This window comes from Ictalurus furcatus, chromosome 14, assembly GCF_023375685.1.
Source record: "Ictalurus furcatus strain D&B chromosome 14, Billie_1.0, whole genome shotgun sequence".
Lineage (NCBI taxonomy): Eukaryota > Metazoa > Chordata > Actinopteri > Siluriformes > Ictaluridae > Ictalurus > Ictalurus furcatus.
The window spans coordinates 13,450,901-13,473,917 of record NC_071268.1 but is presented as its reverse complement, the minus strand read 5'-3'; the positions used below and the strand labels follow the sequence as shown (position 1 = coordinate 13,473,917).

Sequence of the window (23,017 nt, the reverse complement as noted above, 5' to 3'; positions counted from 1 at the left end):
GATATAAAAATATATAGACATCAATAATTAACATGTGTGTGTGTGTGTGTGATTTGCAGAGCCAAATGCTGTCAACAATCTCACTGTCTCTACCATAAATACATCATCTCTGTCTCTAACCTGGAATGAGCCACCTGGGAACAGGTCCTACTTTACAGTAAATTGGACTGATGGCAGTGTGAATAACAGCAGTAACACTTCAAACACGTCTTACACTGTCACTGGTCTGACTGCTGGAGTGAAGTACACATTCACTGTTACTGCATTTGCTGCAGATGGAACTACAGGAACACCAACTCAAACCTCAGCATTCACAAGTAAATCCTGTACTGCTGATAAAGACAACCTTATTCATAAGACTGAATTTTAGATTAGATTGGACTGACTGAACACCTGAACGTGCTCAAAATACACTACTGTTGAAAATGAGTAATACATTTCTCTCTGTGTAATTATATCTCACTGTGTCTCTGTATATGTGGGCCTTAGTAGTGTTTTAGAAATGATCAACCAGAGTTTTAATCCTTCAAAATTTTATACACATGGATTTAGATGCATTTGTTGAAGCAATGTTTAAGATATTAAAATATATGTATGTCAATAATTAACACATTTGTGTGTGTGTGTGTGTGTGTGTGTGATTTGCAGACCCAAATGCTGTCACCAATCTCACTGTCTCAAGCAAAACCACATCATCTGTGTCTCTAACCTGGAATGAGCCACCTGGGAACAGGTCCTACTTTACAGTAAATTGGACTGATGGCAGTGTGAATAACAGCATTAACACTTCAAACACGTTTTACACTGTCACTGATCTGACTGCTGGAGTGAAGTACACATTCACTGTTACTGCAGTTGCTGCAGATTCACAAACTACAGGAGCACCAACTCAAACCTCAATATGCACAAGTAAGTCCTGTGCTTCTGATAAAGACAACCTTATTGAATAGACTGATTAGATTGAATTTTAGATTAGATTGGACCAAATGAAGACTTGAACCTGCTGAAAATACAGTACTGTTCAACCTGAGTAATACATTTCTCTGTGTAATTATATCTCAGTGTGGCTCTGTATACAAGATAAGATGTACCTTTATTTATATGTGGGCTGTAGTTGTGTTTTAGTAGTTACAGTTTTGTCCAGAGTTTTAATAATTCAGAATTTGATACATCTGCATTTAGATGCATTTCTTGAAACAATGGTTGAGATATTAAAATATATAGATGTCAATATTTAACACATTTGTGTGTGTGTGTGTGTGTGTGTGTGTGTGTGTGATTTGCAGAGCCAAATACTGTCACCAATCTCACTGTCTATAACAAAACTACATCATCTGTGTCTCTAACCTGGAATGAGCCACCTGGGAACAGGTCCTACTTTACAGTAAACTGGACTGATGGCAGTGTGAATATCGGCAGTAACACTTCAAACACGTCTTACACTGTCACTGGTTTGACTGCTGGAATGAACTACACATTCACTGTTACTGCAGTTGCTGCAGATTCACAAACTGCAGGAGCACCAAATCAAACCTCAGCATTCACAAGTAAGTCCTGTACTGCTTATAAAGACAACCTTATTCATTAGACTGAATTTTTTATTATATTGGACTGACAGAACACTTGAACCTGCCTAAATTACAGTTGAAAATGAGTAATACATTTCTCCCTGTGTAATTATATCTCACTGTGACTCTGTATGTGTGGGCCTTAGTAGTGTTTTAGTAATTATCAAATAGAGTTTTAATCATTCAGAGTTTTATACACCTGGATTTAGATGTATTTCTTGAAACAATGTTTAAGATATTAAAATATATAGATGTAAATATTTAACACATTTGTGTGTGTGTGTGTGTGTGTGTGTGTGTGTGTGTGTGTGTGTGTGTGTGTGATTTGCAGAGCCAAATGCTGTCACCAATCTCACTGTCTCTAACAAAACTACATCATCTGTGTCTCTAACCTGGAATGAGCCACCAGGGAACAGGTCCTACTTTACAGTAAATTGGACTGGTGGCAGTGTGAATAACAGCAGTAACACTTCAAACACGTCTTACACTGTCACTGGTCTGACTGCTGGAGTGAACTACACATTCACTGTTACTGCAGTTGCTGCAGATGGCCAAACTGCAGGAGCACCAAATCAAACCTCAGTATGCACAAGTAAGTCCTATACGTATGATAAATGAGCTCTGCTTTCATGCATACATGAATATTAATAATATTAATGTATGTATTCATTAATTATTTAATTATTAGTTATTATTCATTAATATGCTGAAATAACTTTGGCACATTCCAGTTTGGTGGGTTGTAACATTTTCTTTGCACTCAGTTGCCATTTTTTCGCAGTCAGAAATGAACATTACTCATTTGTACTCCAGGCACCAAGCCCCCACCCCCCAATTATATTCTTATTGCCACGTGTAAAAACAATTATTATCAATAAGAATAACAATTATTACATATTCAATTAGAGACTATAAAGAACAGTTTATTAAATTAACTGAAATTTAATAACTATATACATATAACTGTATACAGAGTTACAAAGTAATTAACACCATTGTACTCTCTCTCTCTTGCTCATACACAGACACTATAGAAACTCTGTCTCGATGTCTTTATAAGCTGTTGACCAAGTATCAAGAACAATGAACTTTACTATTATTATTATTATTATTATTATTATTGTTGTTGTTGTTGTTGTTGTTGTTATTATTATTGTTCACTGAATGAATAATAAGTTTCACACACGAGCAGCTCCAGAAAGAAATGTGGAAATTAGCTAAAACAGTGACAGTATCATTGAATCAGAGAGTTGAACTCGAGAGTCAAATCGGTTCGATTCCTGAATGAATCATTCAGACTGGTTTTACCAACGGGATTCTCCATTCATTTAACTGAACCGGCTCAGACAAATGATTCACTCACAAACCGGACATCATTACAACACTTCTCTCATACACTCACTCGGGACAATTAAAGCAGATTTAAATGATTACATTAAATTTCTATCGATTCCTCACAGAAAGCTGTTGCAAGGCTTCAGAAAGCTTGAATATATACAACACTGGACTAGTTTTATCGTCGCTTGGTGCTTTTCGGTCCTTTTTGAAGCTCAATGCTCCATTACTGTTGCTCGATTGCGTGGAAAAACATACATTCTTGGAAATATTGTGTTCCAACTTCCGAGGAAAAACATCAGGGTGAATAACTGATAAGAGTTTCTATTTTATGTTAATTATAATAGCTTCATAAGGGCTAGCTTTAGAATCATAGCACAAAACAGGGACCATAAATCACCTTATGTTTTGGAAAAACTGGATGACTAGCTGTCTTCCCTGTCTTGCTCTCTCCTCTTTTTTATGTTTTTCTTCCTCTTTTGGTATCCCAGTTTTGTCTGCGCCATCTCTTGCCATCTACCTGATGCATCTAACGACTCACAACTGTGAAGTGCCGCGTTTCTGAATAAACTGTGAACGTCTTAAGGGGACACACACATGCATTTGGCACAGTCTGAGGACGTTCATTATAGCATGCTTCTTAATAGATTATTGTGCAAAGAGGCCATTTAAATACCAAAATCATACAGGAAAGTATGGGGCTCCGCTGGGCCCCCTGTCTGACCAGGGCCCTTAGAATCTCTTCACTCTGTTATGGCACCCCTGGTCAGGATCCAATACTGAATGAATAAAGTCCATACTTAAAATATCTGTTCCATTCTCTACAACTACTAACCAAATACAGCTCACTACATTAATTCATTTGTAATAATTAAGAAAAGAACGTTGTGAATTGTGAGATAGATGATGCATCATTACACAGAACACCATACAATTAATAGAATCAGCAAAATTTCCACAAAAATAAAAAAGTTATGGCTGAACAGTTTGGATTAAATATGAATCATGATTTTTCTGGCTTGGAATTGACTTCACAATTCTTTGATCAATATTGTATATATTGTATGATGTGGATATTTATTAAGTTGTTACATTACTGTAGCAGATCATGGTAACCAGATTTCCCAGCAGCTGTTTGGAAATGACTGTTTGTTAGCATTATACATTACTGATTTATTGGCATGTTTGTACTATAATAGCCTACATCCTGCGCAAAAATATTGCCTATGACATATAAAACTTTTATCATATTAGGTGCTAAGAGCACAGTGTGACCTGCCAAAGTTAAAAAGAAATCACAAACAAGTTTAGTAGTGGGTTAAATGACTAGTCATGGCAACTCTTAAACCACTTGTGTGTGAAAATTGGTCTTGATAAATGTGCTCCATGCATAATGCGTCACTGACCAGTTTTGCTTGAGATGGTGCCATGACTCAATCAACCCATTCATTTATTTTATATATTTTATCATTTGTTTAGTAATCAGGAATATGATATTCAGTACATAATATTAAACATTTGTTTATGATAAACGTGTTCAGCTCAGGGGTTCCTGAGTGGTGCAGCAGAAAAGTATTTGCCCTATTTGCCTTGTGAGTTTGATGCCACAGCTATCCGTGGCCAGGAGTCTAGGGAGCCACAGATGACAGATAGCATTTTCCTCTGAGTGTCTTACAGTGTCTCACCCCGTGATGCTACATAAACAGCAGTTCAGACAAATGTGGTTAGCTGGCTTCATGTGTCTCGGAGAAAGCATGTTAGCCTTCTCCCTCCCCAGTTGGTAGCTGGTATGCTAGGGGAAAACTTCGGTCACAGATTAGCTTTTTCGTCATTGCTTCTCTCTTGTTTATTCTGTAATGCATGTCTGCATGTGTAAGGGTCATGTGATATAATATCTATGATAATTAGTTACAGCAAATAAAGGTGAACAGTGGTTCTCAGTGGTTAAGGCAATGGAATACTGATTAGAAGGTTGTGAGTACCAATCCCAGCACTGACAAACTGCTGCTACTGGGCCCTTGAGCAAAGCCCTTAACTCTCGACTGCTGTGTTGCATAAATGAGATAAATGTAATGTCCTTTCACTTCAATAAGTCGCTCTTGATAAGGGCATCTGTCAAATGCCATTAATGGTTCTTTGTTTTATGCAGCGCTTACCTACAGTCAAGAGAAAAAATAAGCACACCCTATGGATTTTTTTTATTAGTTTTTTTTAACATATTTGGACAAGCAAACATTTGGTCCTCTTTGAAACAGTGCCTATTAATAAAATTGATGCACTCTATCAAATGACATAAAATTGACATTTTGTAGTAATTTTCACACTTTAAATGAACAAAAAAAAAGATCAGTCACATGGAAAAAGTAAGTACACCTCTACAGTTATCACACCTTCAAATCCATAAAATTAGAATCAGGTGTTCAAGATCGGGTACCAGTGATTAGAACCTGCTTAGGGAGTGCAGATGGAACCTGTCTTATTTATATCCCTCTCATATCTAGTGTCTGGTGTTCCCTTTGTTATTGTGTTGTGTGGTATTGGCCGTCCCAGCAAATTCATCCCAAGGGCAGATCGTCTGATCCAAAAAAAATGTCTCCACCAATACCACCATTTCATCACGGGATCTGCTGTTGCATTAAGTCTTGCAACTGTTGGCATCAAAGTGCATGCTTTTATAATCAGAAAGAGGTTGCACAAATTTGACCTGCATGGGAGGCGTGCCAGGAAAAAACCTTTGCAAGACTACAGTTTGCCAGTGAGCATATAGGCAAAGACCAGGCCTTGTTATGTTTGGGGTTGCTTCACTGCTTCAGGGACTGGACAGCTTGCATTCATTGATTCAACTATGAATTCTGCATCATATCAAAGAGTGCTTGAAGATAATGTGATGCAATCTGGCCAAAAGTTGAAGTTGGACCTTCAGCTTGGACCTTTTAACAGGATAATGATCCTAAGCACACTAGCAAATTCACCAAGGAATGTCTCAAAAAGAAGAACTGGAGGGCTATGTAATGGCCTCATCAAAGCCCAGCTTTGAATCCCATTGAAATGTGTTTGGGGGATTTGAAACGGGCACTAACTGCAAGAAAACCCTCAAACATCTTTCAACTGAAAGAATATTGCATGGAAGAGTGGTCAAAACTTCCAGCAGGCCTGGTGGACAATTATGCAAAACACCTACAAGAAGTTATTTCTGCTCAAGGGGGCAATGCTAACTTCTGAGGCCAAGGGTGTACTTACTTTTTCCACAGAAGAATCTCACCTCTGTTGATATTTCTGTTGAATAAACGGTTGAAAAAGAGAAGCTTCCTTGTGGTTTTGTTCAAGTATATCAATTTCATTAATAGACACTGTTTCAAAGATGATCAAATGTTTGCTTGTTCAAATTTGTCAAAAACAGAAATAATTTCCATCGGGTGTACTTATTTTTTCCACATGACTTTATATGGATGCTGTTCTTGAACTGCAATTTCTAGTGCAACTAAGTGTGTGTGTGTGTGTGTGTGTGTGTGTGTGTATGATCTGCAGAGCCAAATGCTGTCACCAGTCTCACTGTTTATAACAAAACTACATCATCTGTGTCTCTAACCTGGAATGAGCCACCTGGGAACAGGTTGTACTTTACAGTAAATTGGACTGGTGGCAGTGTGAATAACAGCAGTAACACTTCAAACACGTCTTACACTGTCACTGGTCTGACTGCTGGAGTGAACTACACATTCACTGTTACTGCAGTTGCTGCAGATGGACAAACTGCAGGAGCACCAAATCAAACTTCAGCATTCACAAGTAAATCCTGTACTGCTGATACAGACAACCTTATTCATTACATCTGAACCTACTGAAAAGTCTCAAAATGAGTACTACATTTCTCTATAATTAAAATTGTCTGTGTCTGTAAATGTGGGCATTAGATTTGGTTTAGCAATTATGTAGCAGAGGTTTAATGATTTAGAATTTTATACACCCTGACTTAGATACATTTCTTGAAAGAATGTTTGAGCTATTAAAATACAGATGTCAGTGATTACCGTGTGTGTGTGTGTGTGTGTGTGTGTGTGTGTGTATGATTTGCAGAGCCAAATGCTGTCACCAGTCTCACTGTCTATAACAAAACTACATCATCTGTGTCTCTAACCTGGAATGAGCCACCTGGGAACAGGTCGTACTTTACAGTAAACTGGACTGATGGCAGTGTGAATAACAGCAGTAACACTTCAAACACGTCTTACACTGTCGCTGGTCTGACTGCTGGAGTGAACTACACATTCACTGTTACTGCAGTTGCTGCAGATGGCCAAACTGCAGGAGCACCAAATCAAACCTCAGCATTCACAAGTAAGTCCTGTACTGCTGATAAAGACAACCATATTCATTACATCTGAACCTACTGAAAAGTCTCAAAATGAGTACTACATTTCTCTATAATTAAAATGATCTGTGTCTGTAGATGTGGGCATTAGATTTGATTTAGAAATTACGTAGCAGAGGTTTAATGATTTAGAATTTTATACACCCTGACTTAGATACATTTCTTGAAACAATGTTTGAGCTATTAAAATACAGATGTCAGTAATTACCGTGTGTGTGTGTGTGTGTGTGTGTGTGTGTGTGATTTGCAGAGCCAAATGCTGTCACCAATCTCACTGGTTCTAACACAACCACATCATCTGTGTCTCTAACCTGGAATGAGCCACCTGGGAACAGGTCCTACTTTACAGTAAATTGGACTGGTGGCAGTGTGAATAACAGCAGTAACACTTCAAACACGTCTTACACTGTCACTGGTCTGACTGCTGGAGTGAAGTACACATTCACTGTTACTGCAATTGCTGCAGATTCACAAACTGCAGGAGCACCAAATCAAACCTCAGCATTCACAAGTAAGTCCTGTACTGCTGTTAACATGTTTATTTATTTTTATGTATATATTAAGATGCAGCAAACTTTATATGTTCACAAAACTAACTTGTATAGACATCCTTGTCAGTATTTGTAATAAGTTTCCACATGCTTGTACAGCATCATTAATGTGAATCAGCATACTATGGAGAGAGCATGAGAGCGACTCTCTCTGTGCGATGTGCATTCAAAATAACAGCGTTGCTTAAGCTTAAGAATTACTGGATGATGATATCTGCAATTGTCTGAATATTTTTTATATTAAGTGACCTTTAACAGCGCTCTACATGAGAATGGTAAATGGGTAGGTCAAATCGTAAAAGCAGAATGCTAAGGCATGTGCATCTCTTTTTAAGTTCTGACCTGTCTCTTAAAGCTGTTAAACAAGAAAAAAAAATACTGCATGGGTATTCATGGACCAAAATGTTAGAGTGTCAGTTGGATTGGAGCCATGACAGAATTTAATGTAGCAACATTAAATACTTTTATTTTCTTCTGGAGTAAATTACATCTTCATAATATATGATGTTTCTGCAGACAATTAAACAAAGAGAATCAGTTGCTCTATAATGCTATACAAGTTTGGTTCAGACAATAAAGAGATGAAATTCTGAAATTCAGAGCCTGAGACTGTTAGAAATCTCTCAGTAGTTAATAAGATAAGATAAGATAATACTTTATTAATCCCCAGATGGAGAAATTAGGGTGTCACAGCAGCAGCAAAAAAAAAAGAAGGAAGCGATAAAACAGATAGTAAGGAGAACAATACAGGGATATATAAAGAGTATATACAAGATGTATAAATGTGTATAGACCTAAGCGCAAATTCTATATACATTATATATATATATATATATATATATATATATATATATATATATATATATATATATATATATATACACACACACAGTATTTCACAAAAGTGAGTATACCCCTCACATTTTTGTAAATATTTGGTTATATCTTTTCATGTGACAACACTGAAGAAATGATACTATGCTACAATGTAAAGTAGTGAGTGTACAGCTTGTGTAACAGTGTAAATTTGCTGTCCCCTCAAAATAACTCAACACACAGCCATTAATGTCTAAACCGCTGGCAACAAAAGTGAGTACACCCCTAAGTGAAAATATCCAAATTGGGCCCAATTAGCCATTTTCCCTCCTTGGTGTCAGGTGACTTGTTAGTGTTACAAGGTCTCAGGTGTGAATGGGGAGCAGGTGTGTTAAATTTGGTGTCATCGCTCTCATACTCCCTCATACTGATCACTGGAAGTTCAGCATGGCACCTTATGGCAAAGAACTCTCTGAGGATCTGAAAAAAAGAATTGTTGCTCTACATAAAGATGGCCTAGGCTATAAGAAGATTGCCAAGACCCTGACACTGAGCTGCAGCATGGTGGCCAAGACCATACAGCGGTTTAACAGGACAGGTTCCACTCAGAACAGGCCTCGCCATGGTCGACCAAAGAAGTTGAGTGCACGTGCTCAGCGTCATATCCAGGGGTTGTCTTTGAGAAATAGATGTATGAGTGTTGCCAGCATTGCTGCAGAGGTTGAAGGGGTGGGGGGTCAGCCTGTCAGTGGTCAGACCATACGCCGCACACTGCATCAAATTGGTCTGCATGGCTGTCGTCCCAGAAGGAAGCCTCTTCTAAAGATGATGCACAAGACAGCCCGCAAACAGTTTGCTGAAGACAAGCAGACTAAGGACATGGATTACTGGAACCATGTCCTGTGGTCTGATGAGACCCAGATAAACTTATTTGGTTCAGATGGTGTCAAGCATGTGTGGCGGCAAACAGGTGAGGAGTACAAAGACAAGTTTGTCTTGCCTACAGTCAAGCGTGGTGGTGGGAGTGTCATGGTCTGGGGCTGCATGAGTGCTGCCGGCACTGGGGAGCTACAGTTCATTGAGGGAACCATGATTGCCAATATGTACTGTGACATACTGAAGCAGAGCATGATCAGTATGCAGTATTCCAGCATGATAATGACCCCAAACACACCTCCAAGGCGACCACTGCCTTGCTAAAGAAGCTGAGGGTGAAGGTGATGGACTGGCCAAGCATGCCTCCAAACCTAAACCCTATTCAGCATCTGTGGGGCATCCTCAAACGGAAGGTGGAGGAGCACACGGTCTCTAACATCCACCAGCTCCGTGATGTCGTCATGAAGGAGTGGAAGAGGACTCCAGTGGCAACCTGTGAAGCCCTGGTGAACTCCATGCCCAAGAGGGTTAAGGCAGTGCTGGAAAATGATGGTGGGCACACAAAATATTGACACTTTGGGCCCAATTTGGACATTTTCACTTAGGGGTGTACTCACTTTTGTTGCCAGCGGTTTAGACATTAATGGCTGTGTGTTAAGTTATTTTGAGGGGACAGCAAATTTACACTGTTATACAAGCTGCACACTCACTACTTTACATTGTAGCAAAGTGTCATTTCTTCAGTGTTGTCACATGAAAAGATATAATCAAATATTTACAAAAATGTGAGGGGTGTACTCACTTTTGTGAGATACTGTAATATATACATATATGTATTATACACACACACACACGCACACACACATATATGAGCTAGGCATATATACAGTTAATGATGATAATGTTTCATAATGTTCCATCCTCTATATTGCTGGACTGGACTGAGCAAATAGGGAAAGTCTCCCATTATGTAAACAAAGTTGTTCTCACAGAGCTTGATGTTATAAGAGATGTTATAAGTATACCATTAGTAAGTTACTATTAAATGTTTGTTTCATGTAGATTAATATATTTTCCTAACACAATAGCCTCTAACCTGTACTCACAGAACCTGATGCTGCAAGTGACCTCAGTGTAACTGAAATTACACCAAGCTCATTGCTTGTGAACTGGACTGAACCAATAGGAGAAAGATCTTTCTTTAAAGTACAGTGGAGTAATGACAGCATCACTTTGAATTCAACAACCTCAAACAGGTTCTTTAACATTACTAATCTCAATCCTGGAGTCAGTTACACCATCCTGATATCTGCTGTTGCTGCAGACAATATAACAGAAGGAGAAGCAGTTGGTCTTTCAGTCTATACAAGTATGTTTTAGAGAATTGTGTTCTCATTTGATAACAAAATTCCAAACAATGTTTATTTTAATGGACCTCTTTTACCATCACAGAGCCTGAGACTGTTAGCAATCTCACAGTACTTAATGTTACAACCTTCTCTATATTACTGAACTGGACTGAGGCAATGGGCAAAATCTCCCATCATGTAATCCAGTATGAGAATTTCAGTACAACAATCAATAAGACTACTGAAATCACTGGGATTAACATAACTAATCTGACTCCTGGAGTGCAGTACACATTCAAAGTGTTTGCAGTTGCTGCAGATAATAAAACAGAAGGAAGTATTAGAACTGTATGGTGGTGCAGCAGGTAGATTTGTATGGTGTTCACAGTTCCAATCTGTGTTCAGGTTACCGTCTTTGTGGAGTTTCTATACGTGTTCTCCATGTATCTATGTGGTTATTTCCAGGTTTTTCTGTTTCCTCCCACTTCCCAAAAAGGTTTACTGTATTACATTCAGTAAACTACTGAAACCACCATGATTAACACAACTACAGAAATCTGACTCCTGGAGTGTAGTACATGTGCAAAGTTTTGCAGATAATAAAAGAGAAGGAAATTCCAGGGCAGTTTAATGTGAAAATATGACCTTGAAAATCACTTATGCCACAGGTAATAGCATAGCATTACCAGAGCAGTGGGAGACAGGGATGGGTTGGTAGAAGCTGGGTAGAATTTTTTCCATTTCCATTTCCATTCCATTTTTTTTTAGTTTCATATTCATGTATCTATAAAGTATTTCATTCCTTTTGTGCTTAGTGTGGATACAAATGCTCAGAGACCATTTTACCATTTTTTGGACATATAAAAATATTAAATAAATCTATTATTCAACATATTTTTAATCATACATTTTTTATATACTAGACAGTTGACTCTCTTTAAAAATTTGTAAAACCTTTATAAATTTTAGGGCTGTATGTGACATTTTCATTTGTCAGTCCCCATATCTAAACTCAATCCCTCTAGTCCACCTCCACTTAAAACACCAGTATTTCAAAAGTACTGTTCAGATTTAATCTGTCATAAGGTAGGAGGCTGAGACAGATGCAGTTGCAGTTGAGGCTAGATCAGGGTCAAAAACACAGGCTAGGTCAGATGTGGCGCAAACAAGATCCAGGGCTTTGGCAAAACACAAAAGTCAAGAAGCTAGCGATAGTCAAAAAAACAGAACAGCGAACGCAGGATGTCAAGGCTTCGTAAAGTCAGTTCCCAGAATAAAAACTGGCATTCTCAAAGGCACCAAATACAAAATATAAAACACCATATTACTTAAGAAAAATCAATAATTAAATATACTCACTGTCCGCTTTATTAGGATCACCTGTACATTCATCCAAGTATCTAATCAGCCATGCATGTGGCAGCAGCACAACGCAAAAAAATCATTTAGATCAGGTCAAGAGCTTCAGGTAATGTTCACATCAAACATCACAATGAAGAAAAAGTGTGATTGCTGTGAATTTGATCATAGCATGGTTGTTGGTACCTGAAGGGCTGGTTTGAGTATTTCCTAAACTTCTGAAATCCTGGGAATTTCACACACAACGTTCTCCAAAGTTTACACAGAATGGTGCAACATACAAAAAAAACATTGATTTAGCACCAATTCTGTGGGTAGAAAGGCCTCTGATACAAGCGGTCAGAGGAAAAACGCCAGATTGGTTCGAGCTGCTATGAAGGATATAATAAACTCATATAAACCATATAGTGCCTTCCTATACTGGAATATTTCCATTTCCAACTTCCTATACTTCTGGAATCATTACACATTGAGAGTCTCAGCTATTGAGGCATATAAAGCCACATTTGTTCTGCTGTTAAAGATAGTATTTGTCAGAGTTTTCATCTGTAACATGACTCTTCCCGTAGAGCCAGACATCGTCAGAAATCTCACAATCTCTGTCAGAACAACATCTGTATTTCTGGACTGGAATAAACCATTAGGAGAGAGCTCTTTCTTTAGAGTGCGATGGACAAACAGTAGTACAACTCCTGCAACTGATTTTAACATCACTGATCTAACCCCTGGAACAAATTACACATTTACAGTCTCAGCTGTTGCTGCTGATAATAAAACAGAAGGATCACTGGTTGGCCTTTCCACTTGTACAGGTAAGTTTCACAAGATTAAATGTGAGGGTGTTTAGACACTTTTGAGCATACATGTTGTAACCTCAAAGATACTGATAATATATAATAATAGGAAATTTGGGTATTTAGTAACATTCTTAACTAAATATCTCCTACATTCGGGCAGGCAAATAGTAAAAAATACATATAGATCAATTCAGGACTTTTTTTCCCCCCAGTGCAGCACAACACCTTCAGGCTGTTAATTTGGTTGGGTACAAGCCTTTTTTTTTTTTAAGTTTGCACTCAGCTGCTGTTTCCGTGATCAGAATTAAACACACACTCCATCACTTTCTAATTTTGAGTACCATTAAAATGATTTATAAAGTGTTCAATCTGACACTTTATTGTATAAAGGACTATATAAAAAAAATCTAAATCGAATCATATAGTATGGCACTTTACTGCATCCACAGTTTTTAAAAGGAAATAGAGGAGTTGATTGGATATCACAGCAGCACTAATTTATTTAATTAATTATAATTGAAATATTTGTATTCTTGTTAAATATTATTAACCTAGTAACTTAAGTATCTTATTCCTCAAGATGCAAGTCCTGTCTTTGACATAATCTGCAAAGGACCAAATCGCACTTCACCAGCTTTGCTGAACTTAACATGGACGAATCCTCCGGGCAACAACCAAGGATTTAACATCAGTCTCAATCAAACACCCAGTGTCTTTATTTTACCTTGTAGTCCTGTCTGTAACCACATTTTTTCTGAAAACCTCCAATACTTCAGCACTTACAGTGTGATTATTTCAACCCTTGGATGTGGTGAGAGTGGTACATGGGACTTTAAGTGCACAACAGGCATTACAGGCATGTAATTTAATTATTTTCATTTGCTGTATTGTGTTATCTAAAATGTCTTGTTAAGAGCTCATATAAACATGATTGATAAATTGCATAGCCATTGCTCTACCATTTTCTACACATGGTAGAAAATAATCAAGTGCATGTTTGTACTCTATCATTTAAGACCCATCAGTTCCCAGTAATCCAGGAGATGTAGCAATCATCGTCTCTCCAATAAGCCAGACTGTAGTAAAGCTACAATTCAATACTAGTCTTCTACATAGTACTAATGGACCAATTAAAGCCTATGGTGTTCTGCTCTCAACTGACCAGAAAAGTAGGACCTTTTTCCATTTTTATTATTTTTATATAGAAGGATGATACCTTGAACATTTGTTATAACAAGAATGTTTTGAATGTAATTTCAGGTAATAGCACCAGGAATGACCTAACAATGACCTATAGTGATTGGGTAAAAAAGAAGACCAAGACTTATCTCACTGTTTTAAAACTAAATGAAAATATAATTTCCAGAAGCAACATGATTACGATTGAAATTGGAAGTAACAATGTCTCAGATGTAATCAGTAATACAGATTATACAAACGGACCTCTGACTAATCAGGACTACAGGTAAAGCTGCAGAAAATTTGGAAGACAAATGAAATTTTAAAAGAGACAAATAAAAGTTTATTAAGTTTAATAAAGGTTTGAAGTAATAGTCACATTTACAGCTAATTATATTTTCTGTTTGCAGGATAGCCCTGGTTTTGTTCACCTACCTGGAAATCAACAGTGGACTTGTGGACATCCAACAATCAATCCTCTCTATAACGCCTTTTGCCAGCAGTATTGCACATCCATTGGAGCCTTCATGTAAATCAACTTACATTTATTACATTATCTTATACAATTTATATTATCCAACTTTATCAACCAAAAGTTTTATAACCCAAAGATTATAATTAAATGAAAGAAAAATTATTGTTTTGTGTACACAGCAAAATCACCAGTGTTGATTTAACACCCACAGTGATGAATTCACACCCTACAGTGTTTATATAAGTCCACTGGACTCAAATAAACACTCTGGGTGTTAATTCAACACTAGGGATTTTACTGTGTACCTTTGTTGTAATATTTTTATGTGATAAGCAAAAATACAAAGAAGCATTAAAGTCCCAAGAAACCTAGTGTAAAATATTAAACATTTTGCATGACCCCAGGCTTCAGTGTTATATTAAATATACTGCAAAGTATGAATAAAAGACCCACATTAAAATATGATAAAACTCAAACCAAAAATCACCTGAATTCACTGACCAGACTCAACTGTGAACTGTGAATGAGTATGATTAATTTAGATTAATCAGAGATTCCGGCCTGCTACATCAGTCCTGCTAAACTGCACGGAACAGACGACAGGGTAAAGGACAAAATAGAAAACAAGATACACCTCAATGTTTGTTACATTTTATCTTCTTGTACCTGCACACTGTGTAATTTAAGAAGAATTGTTTTGTGTTAATCAAAGATAATATTTTTTTTTACCAAGAAGCTTAGCTTAGTGTTTCTAGGTCCAAGGAAGTTTGCAATGTAAATTGGGAAATATTTGAACTGCTGCTGAGAGTTGATTTTTTTTGTTTTGTTTAGTTTTGGTTTTTTGATCTCTATACCAAGTGGCATGAGGTGGTCCCCTCTCAGCAGCATAGCTCTGTATGTTATTGTGTAAATTATGTTGTGTATAAGTCATTGGGAACACTCATTCTCATGATTATACTGTTTTTATGTAACAATACACAGCCTACAAAGTGCTTGTTGCTGCTGCTACAGAACTAGACTCTCTTGGCACAAGATATTCAGCACTGTTTATTACATTCGGAAACTTACTAAGTTAGTTAATGGTTGCTAGTTTGCTACTTGAAGAGACTGTTCATGAGAGAGACCATGGTTTTGATGAACACTGTGTGGGCATGACCAGTGATGTCATGTGATTGTTGAGCCCAAGATCAATATTAACCCTCTTAGACGGCAATCACACATTTATGTTCCATGGGATGTCTCTGTATATTGATAACTCTCTCACCTTCTATTCTAACTCTCTACAGCAAATACTATTCCAATTATTTTGGGGGTGCTGTTGCCTATCATTGTTATCTTGATCATCGCCATCATTGTCCTCGTCATACAGAAAAGGTGAGAGGCCATACAAATCTGGTAAAACCTTATACATGCACATGTTGTCAGTGTTCAGGGGGAACAAAGGGTGTGAGCATTATTCGGGTGTTTGTTTTGAGTGGAGGAAAAACATCATTGGAAAAAGCATCCCATGAGACACAATCCACTGTGCCTTGTATTTCTTTCTTGTTTTGCGCACCATGTTTGTCCTTGAGCCTTTGGGGAAAAAAAAGGTTTTTCATACCAACACAGTAAGTAAAAATGTAACTGAAGAATTAGAGCTATTTTAGGGCACTGTGGTTATTTTGTCCCTAACACAGCAAGGACATTGAACCTCACCAACTGAACCTGACAGCAATAATCATTCATACACTGTTTTTTTTTTATTAGCTTCACTGTCTTTTTTTTTTCTTTTTCTTAGACGAACAACAAAGGACTATTCAGATATTCCGATCAACAACCTAAGGTGAATTTTTTAGTTTGCTGTGTTTTGATATTTTCTTAATGTTATATAAAAGAATTATATGAGTGATCAATAATATATTGTTTCTCTCTTTCTTTACACAGAACAAAAATGTAAGTAATACTCCTTTAGCAGAAGTTTGTGTGAAGCTTTTATAAATCAATTCACGTCCGTCAGTGCCATGGTGTAATTGTTTCCACTGTTTTCTAATTTTCTAATTTGCAGTAGCATTCCTGTGAGGGTGGAGGATTTTGAGGCATATTTCAAAAAGCAGCAGTTGGATTCCAACTGTGGCTTTGCTGAACAGTATGAGGTGTGAAAAACGCTATAGATGCTATAAATGGAATTTTTTTTATCAAGTCAAAAATTTTGATATTTTAATTTAAAGAATAAACAACATTAATCTCTAATTTTGTAAAGGATATGTGCGTTTGTGGAAAAAGGTGCATTATTTTTTTTTTTTGTAGGATCTTAAGGTTGTTGGAACTGCTCAAACCAAGAATAGTGCCCTTGCCATGGAGAACAAGGGGAAGAATCGCTACAATAACGTACTACCTTGTAAGCATAGACCCTTAGTACCATGTAAATTATTACTTTTGTCAGTCCATACAGGATTTTGCAGAGTGTTTTTGTGATTGTTGCGGCCAAAAATGATTGATTTTGCTGCTGCTGCTTTTTTTTTCTTCAAAATTTGCAGTACAATTTATGGAGGTTTTTGTGCATTTTTTGCAAAAACTAATTGAATTGGCAAAAATGCAGTTGCATGGAATTGTTTTGCACTGCCTTTCGCAGTGATGTTTGTTGGTAAATGAGACCTTCTAGCTGTACTCATGTTCAACACACGTGAATCGAAGGGGGCTTTGGCTGGATGAGCATTGCGATGATGTCACATGAGACGTCTTGCCCAAATCTGTGGAAACTCTGCTGTAATTTTGAAAAATTGCAAGCTCCTGTGAATATTGCGGCGTTTCCTTGATTTTACGTTCATTTCTGCGACTGCAAAATCGCTAAATCCTGCAGGGACTGATTTATTACTATTAGTACTGCCAGCACTAGTAGATGTAGTAGATGTGTAAGGTTGCAAGAAGTACAGTAGGTGCAAACTAAAAAAGTTGCTAAAACATTTACCTGTTTGAGGTTGATGTGATTTTTTCAGGGTGTATTTGAATGTGTCTTACAAAAGATGTGAATTTTTTAACTATAATTTTTAGATGATTCTTCAAGAGTTAAATTATCAATACATGGCAGCCCATTTGATGACTACATCAACGCAAACTATATTTCAGTGAGTTGACATTCATTTCTTTGTGTTTAGGGCATTGTGGATAAATTTGGCTGTGCAAACTAGTAAATGTATACTTTTCAGCGAGTGTAAAGGGAATTAACCATGAACACTGAACATAGTGCAAATATTTATTTTTATTCTATTGTATTTTGTTATTGTTGTATATATTTTTTTTAACATTTACCAAAAAATCAGATGGATTGTCATTTATTTTATTGCTCTGTATCTTCCAAGCCATGTATTGATGTATGGAAGTTATCGAAGGATACATCTTTGTCTTGGCTGTGTGACGTCTAAAACGATATAAATTTATATATGAAATTTGTCTCTTCAGGGTTACAATTCTAAGAAGGAGTACATAGCAGCTCAAGGCCCACTACCAGCTACTGTGAACGAGTTCTGGAGAATGATCTGGGAAAAGAACACCCATAGCATAGTCATGCTGACCAAGTGCTATGAGCAAGGACGTGTGAGTTTAGTGCTTCACTATAAGGACCATTATTTTATCCAACAAAGTGATGAGTCCTCTTGGTGTTGTAGAGATGCAACAACTTAATACTATTTAAGTCCACTGTTAGGATACTCAATTTGTGCACTGTAATATCACTGTGATACTTGTAAGAAATTAGTTATATGGTTAGCAATACTATAACTGCAGAGCAGCTCAGTGTCGCAGTGAGTTACAAGGAAACTGCAGATTTGATGGTTTTAATCGGTTTTGATATGAGGGATCTTCATTTATTACTTGTGGTACACTTGAGTAAGGCTTTCAATTACGGCTGTTTAATGGATTGTCATCTTCTCTATTCCTTATCAAGCAGTAAGCTTATTGAAAATAGGCTGTAGGAACGTAATAATGAAATAAATAGGACGTAGAATTTTTTTGTTTACAATTCATGTTCTTTTATAGGTTAAATGTGAGAAATACTGGCCACCGGATAACAAGCTGTACAACAATATCCTTGTGACAACAACATCAGAAATTGAATTGGAAGACTGGACTATACGGGACTTCACTATCAAGAATGTGAGATCATTGTCCTTTATTAGGAACTGGGTTTCAGTTCAAAATAGTTGCTAATTTTACATAAATTTGCAATGACAATTAGGAAAAAGTGAGCCTGTGTTTCCATTTAGTACAAGGAGGAAATCAGGATATGTCTGTGTTACCAGATTACTAGAATCTTGGATTGGGGTTTTGGGCATTTTGCATACTCTGACCATCCACTTTATTAGGAACACAGAGCTGCACCTCCGTGCAGTTATCCAATTCATAAAATCATGCAGTAACCGGTCAAGAGCAGAATCGCTCTGACCACAGAGCAGAGGGGCTGGGATAAAGCAACATTTAGTCTGTAAAATCTAGTGAAGAGAGACAGTAAACTTGTTGCTTCACAATGTCCACAAGTGGCACTCTTCTAAATACTGTCGATGAGGTATTTAAAGGGCATTTTAAAAGGATGAGCTGAAGTAGTTGGGACCATTAACAGGCTTACTGTGTTGCGTCATGGTCATAAGGAGATTTAATAAGCAAGGAAACTAGCAACTATTTTCTTAACTTCACTAGTTTGAAGTAAAAACTTTTTTGTAAATAATTGCGTGTTTTTTCGTTTATTCCTGACTTTTCCACACAGGGTTTTTATGCACATTTTCAAAATTCACTTAGTAGAGAGGAATGGAGTCAGCTAACAGAAGTGTGTTCTTTGTAGGAAACACCTGCCATTTATTACTCATAGTCTTATGGAAGGAGTCATAGATTTGTTTTTTGCTTATCTTTAAGTATAGCAACGGCTAAGATTTAAAGATTGAGTATTCTCATAGGTGAAAACAGCGGAGACACGGAATGTTCGTCAATTCCATTTTACGGCCTGGCCTGATCATGGCGTGCCGGAGACCACAGAGGTGCTCATCAACTTCCGACACCTGGTCAGAGAGCACATGGACAGCTTCTCCCGCAACGCTCCTGCTGTGGTGCACTGCAGGTATGCTTCACACTCATCGAGTCTTTTATGGGAGGCTTTTCCAAAAGCATTTTCTCACTGACTGGTGTACAAAGTGAAAGCGCTGAACTGATTTCACACAAATTAATGAGATAAAGGAAACCTATTGAAGACAGAAAGTAAATTTAGGCATTTTGTGGTTGTAACTCTGCCTAAATATTATTCATTTATTCCAGTGCTGGTGTGGGGAGGACTGGGACTTTAATTGCCCTCGATCACCTGATCTTTCAGATTGAGAGGGAAAGCATAGTAGACATTTATGGAATTATCCATGACATGCGCATGCACAGGCCACTGATGGTTCAGACGGAGGTATGACAAAAAAGAGACTAATACCGTTTCAGTGCATATGTTTTTGAATAGTCGTAACCTACATTATATTATTTATATTTTATAATTTGTTGTTATCCATCCACAGGACCAGTACGTGTTCTTGAATCAGTGCGCTTCTGACATAATTAAATCAAGAATGGGCACCAATGTGGACCTAATTTACCAGAATGCAGCAGCATTCTCTATCTATGAGAATGTTCAAAGATGAAGAATGAAGGCATTAAGCAGAAATGGATTACAGGTGACGTTTAGCTTGGGGTCAGAACAGCAGGGAAATTTGGTAGGATTTTGTCAAATCTGCATGAGCCATTTCATTATTTAACTGAATGTCACAACAACATGGCGTTCGCTGACAAATATGTTTATCTAGTATGCTTTAATTTAAGTTAATATGCTTATTAATTTTTTTTTACTCTAGATTGTGAGACAAAATTGTACTTAGATAATATTCTTCATAAAATTGTTGCTCTGAAATTATGAAGAAATTTAAGAAATATATGTAAGATATATATTTGAAAATTTGCATAGTAATTACACATGGAGTACTGTGGACTTGTGGACTTGATTTTTTCTGTTTCAGTACTTCAACACTTTTAAATACTGTATAATTTTTATGCACATATTTGTGAACTCGGTAATGACACTGGACGTTTGGATTTTTTAATTTATATTAATTATATAATGTATGTCTTATGTCATGCCTTGTTGCTTTTGCCAATTGTAACATTGCAGAATGAGTTGTGCTCTGTTGCAGAAGATCAGTAGCTATGCAGATATGCTGGTCTTCCGAGACAGACAGCCGCAGTACAGGCATCATTCCAGGGGTCATTATGGCATTAAAGATCTATAGATAATTTCATTCGAAACCATACCAAAGATTTCTAATGTTCAGTAACACTTGATTTGAAAGTTTCATCAGGACTTATAATACATAACATATAATCACTGGATAACAAATTTATTGAATAATGTATGAGTGTATTTGAAGTATTCTTGGTGTAAGAGAAACATGCTAAAACACTGAATAATTTTAAGTTGTACATTTTTAAGTTTTAAGTTCTGTGCAATGACAGAAATCACTGCTTATTCTAAATGCAGTTTGACTTTTTCCATCTTCAGAACATTGAACGAACACTGTTCATGCTAGGGGAAAAAAAGTCTATATTGTTTGCAATTTTATAATGAGTCTTATTGAGCAGCTGTTAATTTCTTACTGACCTATTTCACTGTCCCACCAGTTACAATTGTGACCAAGAATTTTTTTAAAGTTAGTGAAAGCACCACTAACTTTTTAAAACCTTTTTTTAGAAAAGGAATGCTGTTTGTTTAATTGGGCAATCCAGGGAGTAAAATGCATATGCTGTAGCATCAGTAGCTTTGGATTCACATGTAAATGTACTGGGTGATTAATAAGCAATTATCATCTTTAAGTAATCTTATCTTTTGGCTCATCAAATTGAAAGGGAGGAGCAGAAGCATAAAACCTGGAGAGTAACATAAATTCTATCCAGGTCACGTAATTTGTACGTATTTGTATGTGAATAATTTTAAGTTGAAAGCAGTATGTGTGTTATGAAGTCATCATGCCTTCGAATAGTGTTGTCTTTTATCCAATGTGTAGAAAAAGCTTAGTTGGATTTCTAGGTTCGAAAGATCTCAGCTCTCCAACTCATGCCATAATTAGAGATATATCCGCTAGATATCCAAGCTTATTGGGAATCTATTTTTAGAATCAGACAGAATAATAATTTAGACCTCAATTTAGCTCAAAAGGTGTATTGTAAGGGTGTGAGTCAGAGGAATGATGGCTTATGTTGCACGTGAAAACAAATGTAAAAAAAACAAGAAGGGTTTTATGCCCACACACTGAAGTATGTTCAGAAAAAACACTGTGGGGTGCTTTAGTTGCTTGAAGGGAAAACTTATATATTTTGCTGTAGCATTTTGCTAGAGTTTCAGTCTACGGAGATACACAAAATTGTATTGATAATGATATACAAATGAATTAGCATAGTAAGTTATTTCTCTGTTACTGTAGGATCAAACATTAATGACTGATATTTTTTACAGGAATTGTAAGGGAAAGATACTGCAATGAAACAGTTAATATGTACATTTGTGTAAGTTATTTTTTCCTCAGCGCTGATATGCATTTGCATTTTTTAATTGTCTATATATATATTTCTTTTATAAGGCTCTGTTAACGAGTCTGTGAATGCTGTCTCTACTGTTAATCAGGCTTGTGCAATATTTAGTTATATATATATATATATATACAGTGAGGGAAAAAAGTATTTGATCCCCTGCTGATTTTGTACGTTTGCCCACTGACAAAGAAATGATCAGTCTATAATTTTAATGGTAGATTTATTTGAACAGTGAGAGACAGAATAACAACAAGAAAATCCAGAAAAACGCATGTCAAAAATGTTATAAATTGATTTGCATTTTAATGAGGGAAATAAGTATTTGACCCCCTCTCAATCAGAAAGATTTCTGGCTCCCAGGTGTCTTTTATACAGGTAACGAGCTGAGATTAGGAGCACACTCTTAAAGGGAGTGCTCCTAATCTCAGTTTGTTACCTGTATAAAAGACACCTGTCCACAGAAGCAATCAATCAGTCAAATTCCAAACTCTCCACCATGGCCAAGACCAAAGAGCTCTCCAAGGATGTCAGGGACAAGATTGTAGACCTACACAAGTCTGGAATGGGCTTGGACCATTGCCAAGCAGCTTGGTGAGAAGGTGACAACAGTTGGTGCGATTATTCGCAAATGGAAGAAAGACAAAAGAACTGTCAATCTCCCTCGGCCTGGGACTCCATGCAAGATCTCACCTCGTTGAGTTGCAACGATCATGAGAACAGTGAGAAATCAGCCCAGAACTACACAGGAGGATCTTG

General features: G+C 37.0%; 1 protein-coding gene across 1 annotated transcript in view; it reads left to right on the top strand.

The window, feature by feature from the left end:
• The window catches only part of ptprja (protein tyrosine phosphatase receptor type Ja), a gene marked incomplete at its 5' end in the record, with an annotated part of 31,279 nt that extends 8,846 nt beyond the window's left edge, over nucleotides 1–22,433 (top strand). Inside the window, 22 exons of the mRNA XM_053642013.1 lie at nucleotides 60–317; nucleotides 649–909; nucleotides 1,287–1,547; nucleotides 1,900–2,160; nucleotides 6,432–6,692; nucleotides 10,612–10,887; nucleotides 12,796–13,038; nucleotides 13,604–13,879; nucleotides 14,040–14,192; nucleotides 14,284–14,488; nucleotides 14,613–14,731; nucleotides 15,964–16,051; nucleotides 16,455–16,499; nucleotides 16,601–16,609; nucleotides 16,722–16,809; nucleotides 16,964–17,054; nucleotides 17,708–17,781; nucleotides 18,116–18,250; nucleotides 18,692–18,808; nucleotides 19,603–19,763; nucleotides 19,958–20,093; nucleotides 20,200–22,433. Coding sequence (XP_053497988.1) covers nucleotides 60–317; nucleotides 649–909; nucleotides 1,287–1,547; nucleotides 1,900–2,160; nucleotides 6,432–6,692; nucleotides 10,612–10,887; nucleotides 12,796–13,038; nucleotides 13,604–13,879; nucleotides 14,040–14,192; nucleotides 14,284–14,488; nucleotides 14,613–14,731; nucleotides 15,964–16,051; nucleotides 16,455–16,499; nucleotides 16,601–16,609; nucleotides 16,722–16,809; nucleotides 16,964–17,054; nucleotides 17,708–17,781; nucleotides 18,116–18,250; nucleotides 18,692–18,808; nucleotides 19,603–19,763; nucleotides 19,958–20,093; nucleotides 20,200–20,322 — 3,641 coding nt within the window. The remainder of the gene's footprint in view (nucleotides 1–59; nucleotides 318–648; nucleotides 910–1,286; nucleotides 1,548–1,899; nucleotides 2,161–6,431; nucleotides 6,693–10,611; nucleotides 10,888–12,795; nucleotides 13,039–13,603; nucleotides 13,880–14,039; nucleotides 14,193–14,283; nucleotides 14,489–14,612; nucleotides 14,732–15,963; nucleotides 16,052–16,454; nucleotides 16,500–16,600; nucleotides 16,610–16,721; nucleotides 16,810–16,963; nucleotides 17,055–17,707; nucleotides 17,782–18,115; nucleotides 18,251–18,691; nucleotides 18,809–19,602; nucleotides 19,764–19,957; nucleotides 20,094–20,199) is intronic.
• Nucleotides 22,434–23,017: the final 584 nt, after the last annotated feature.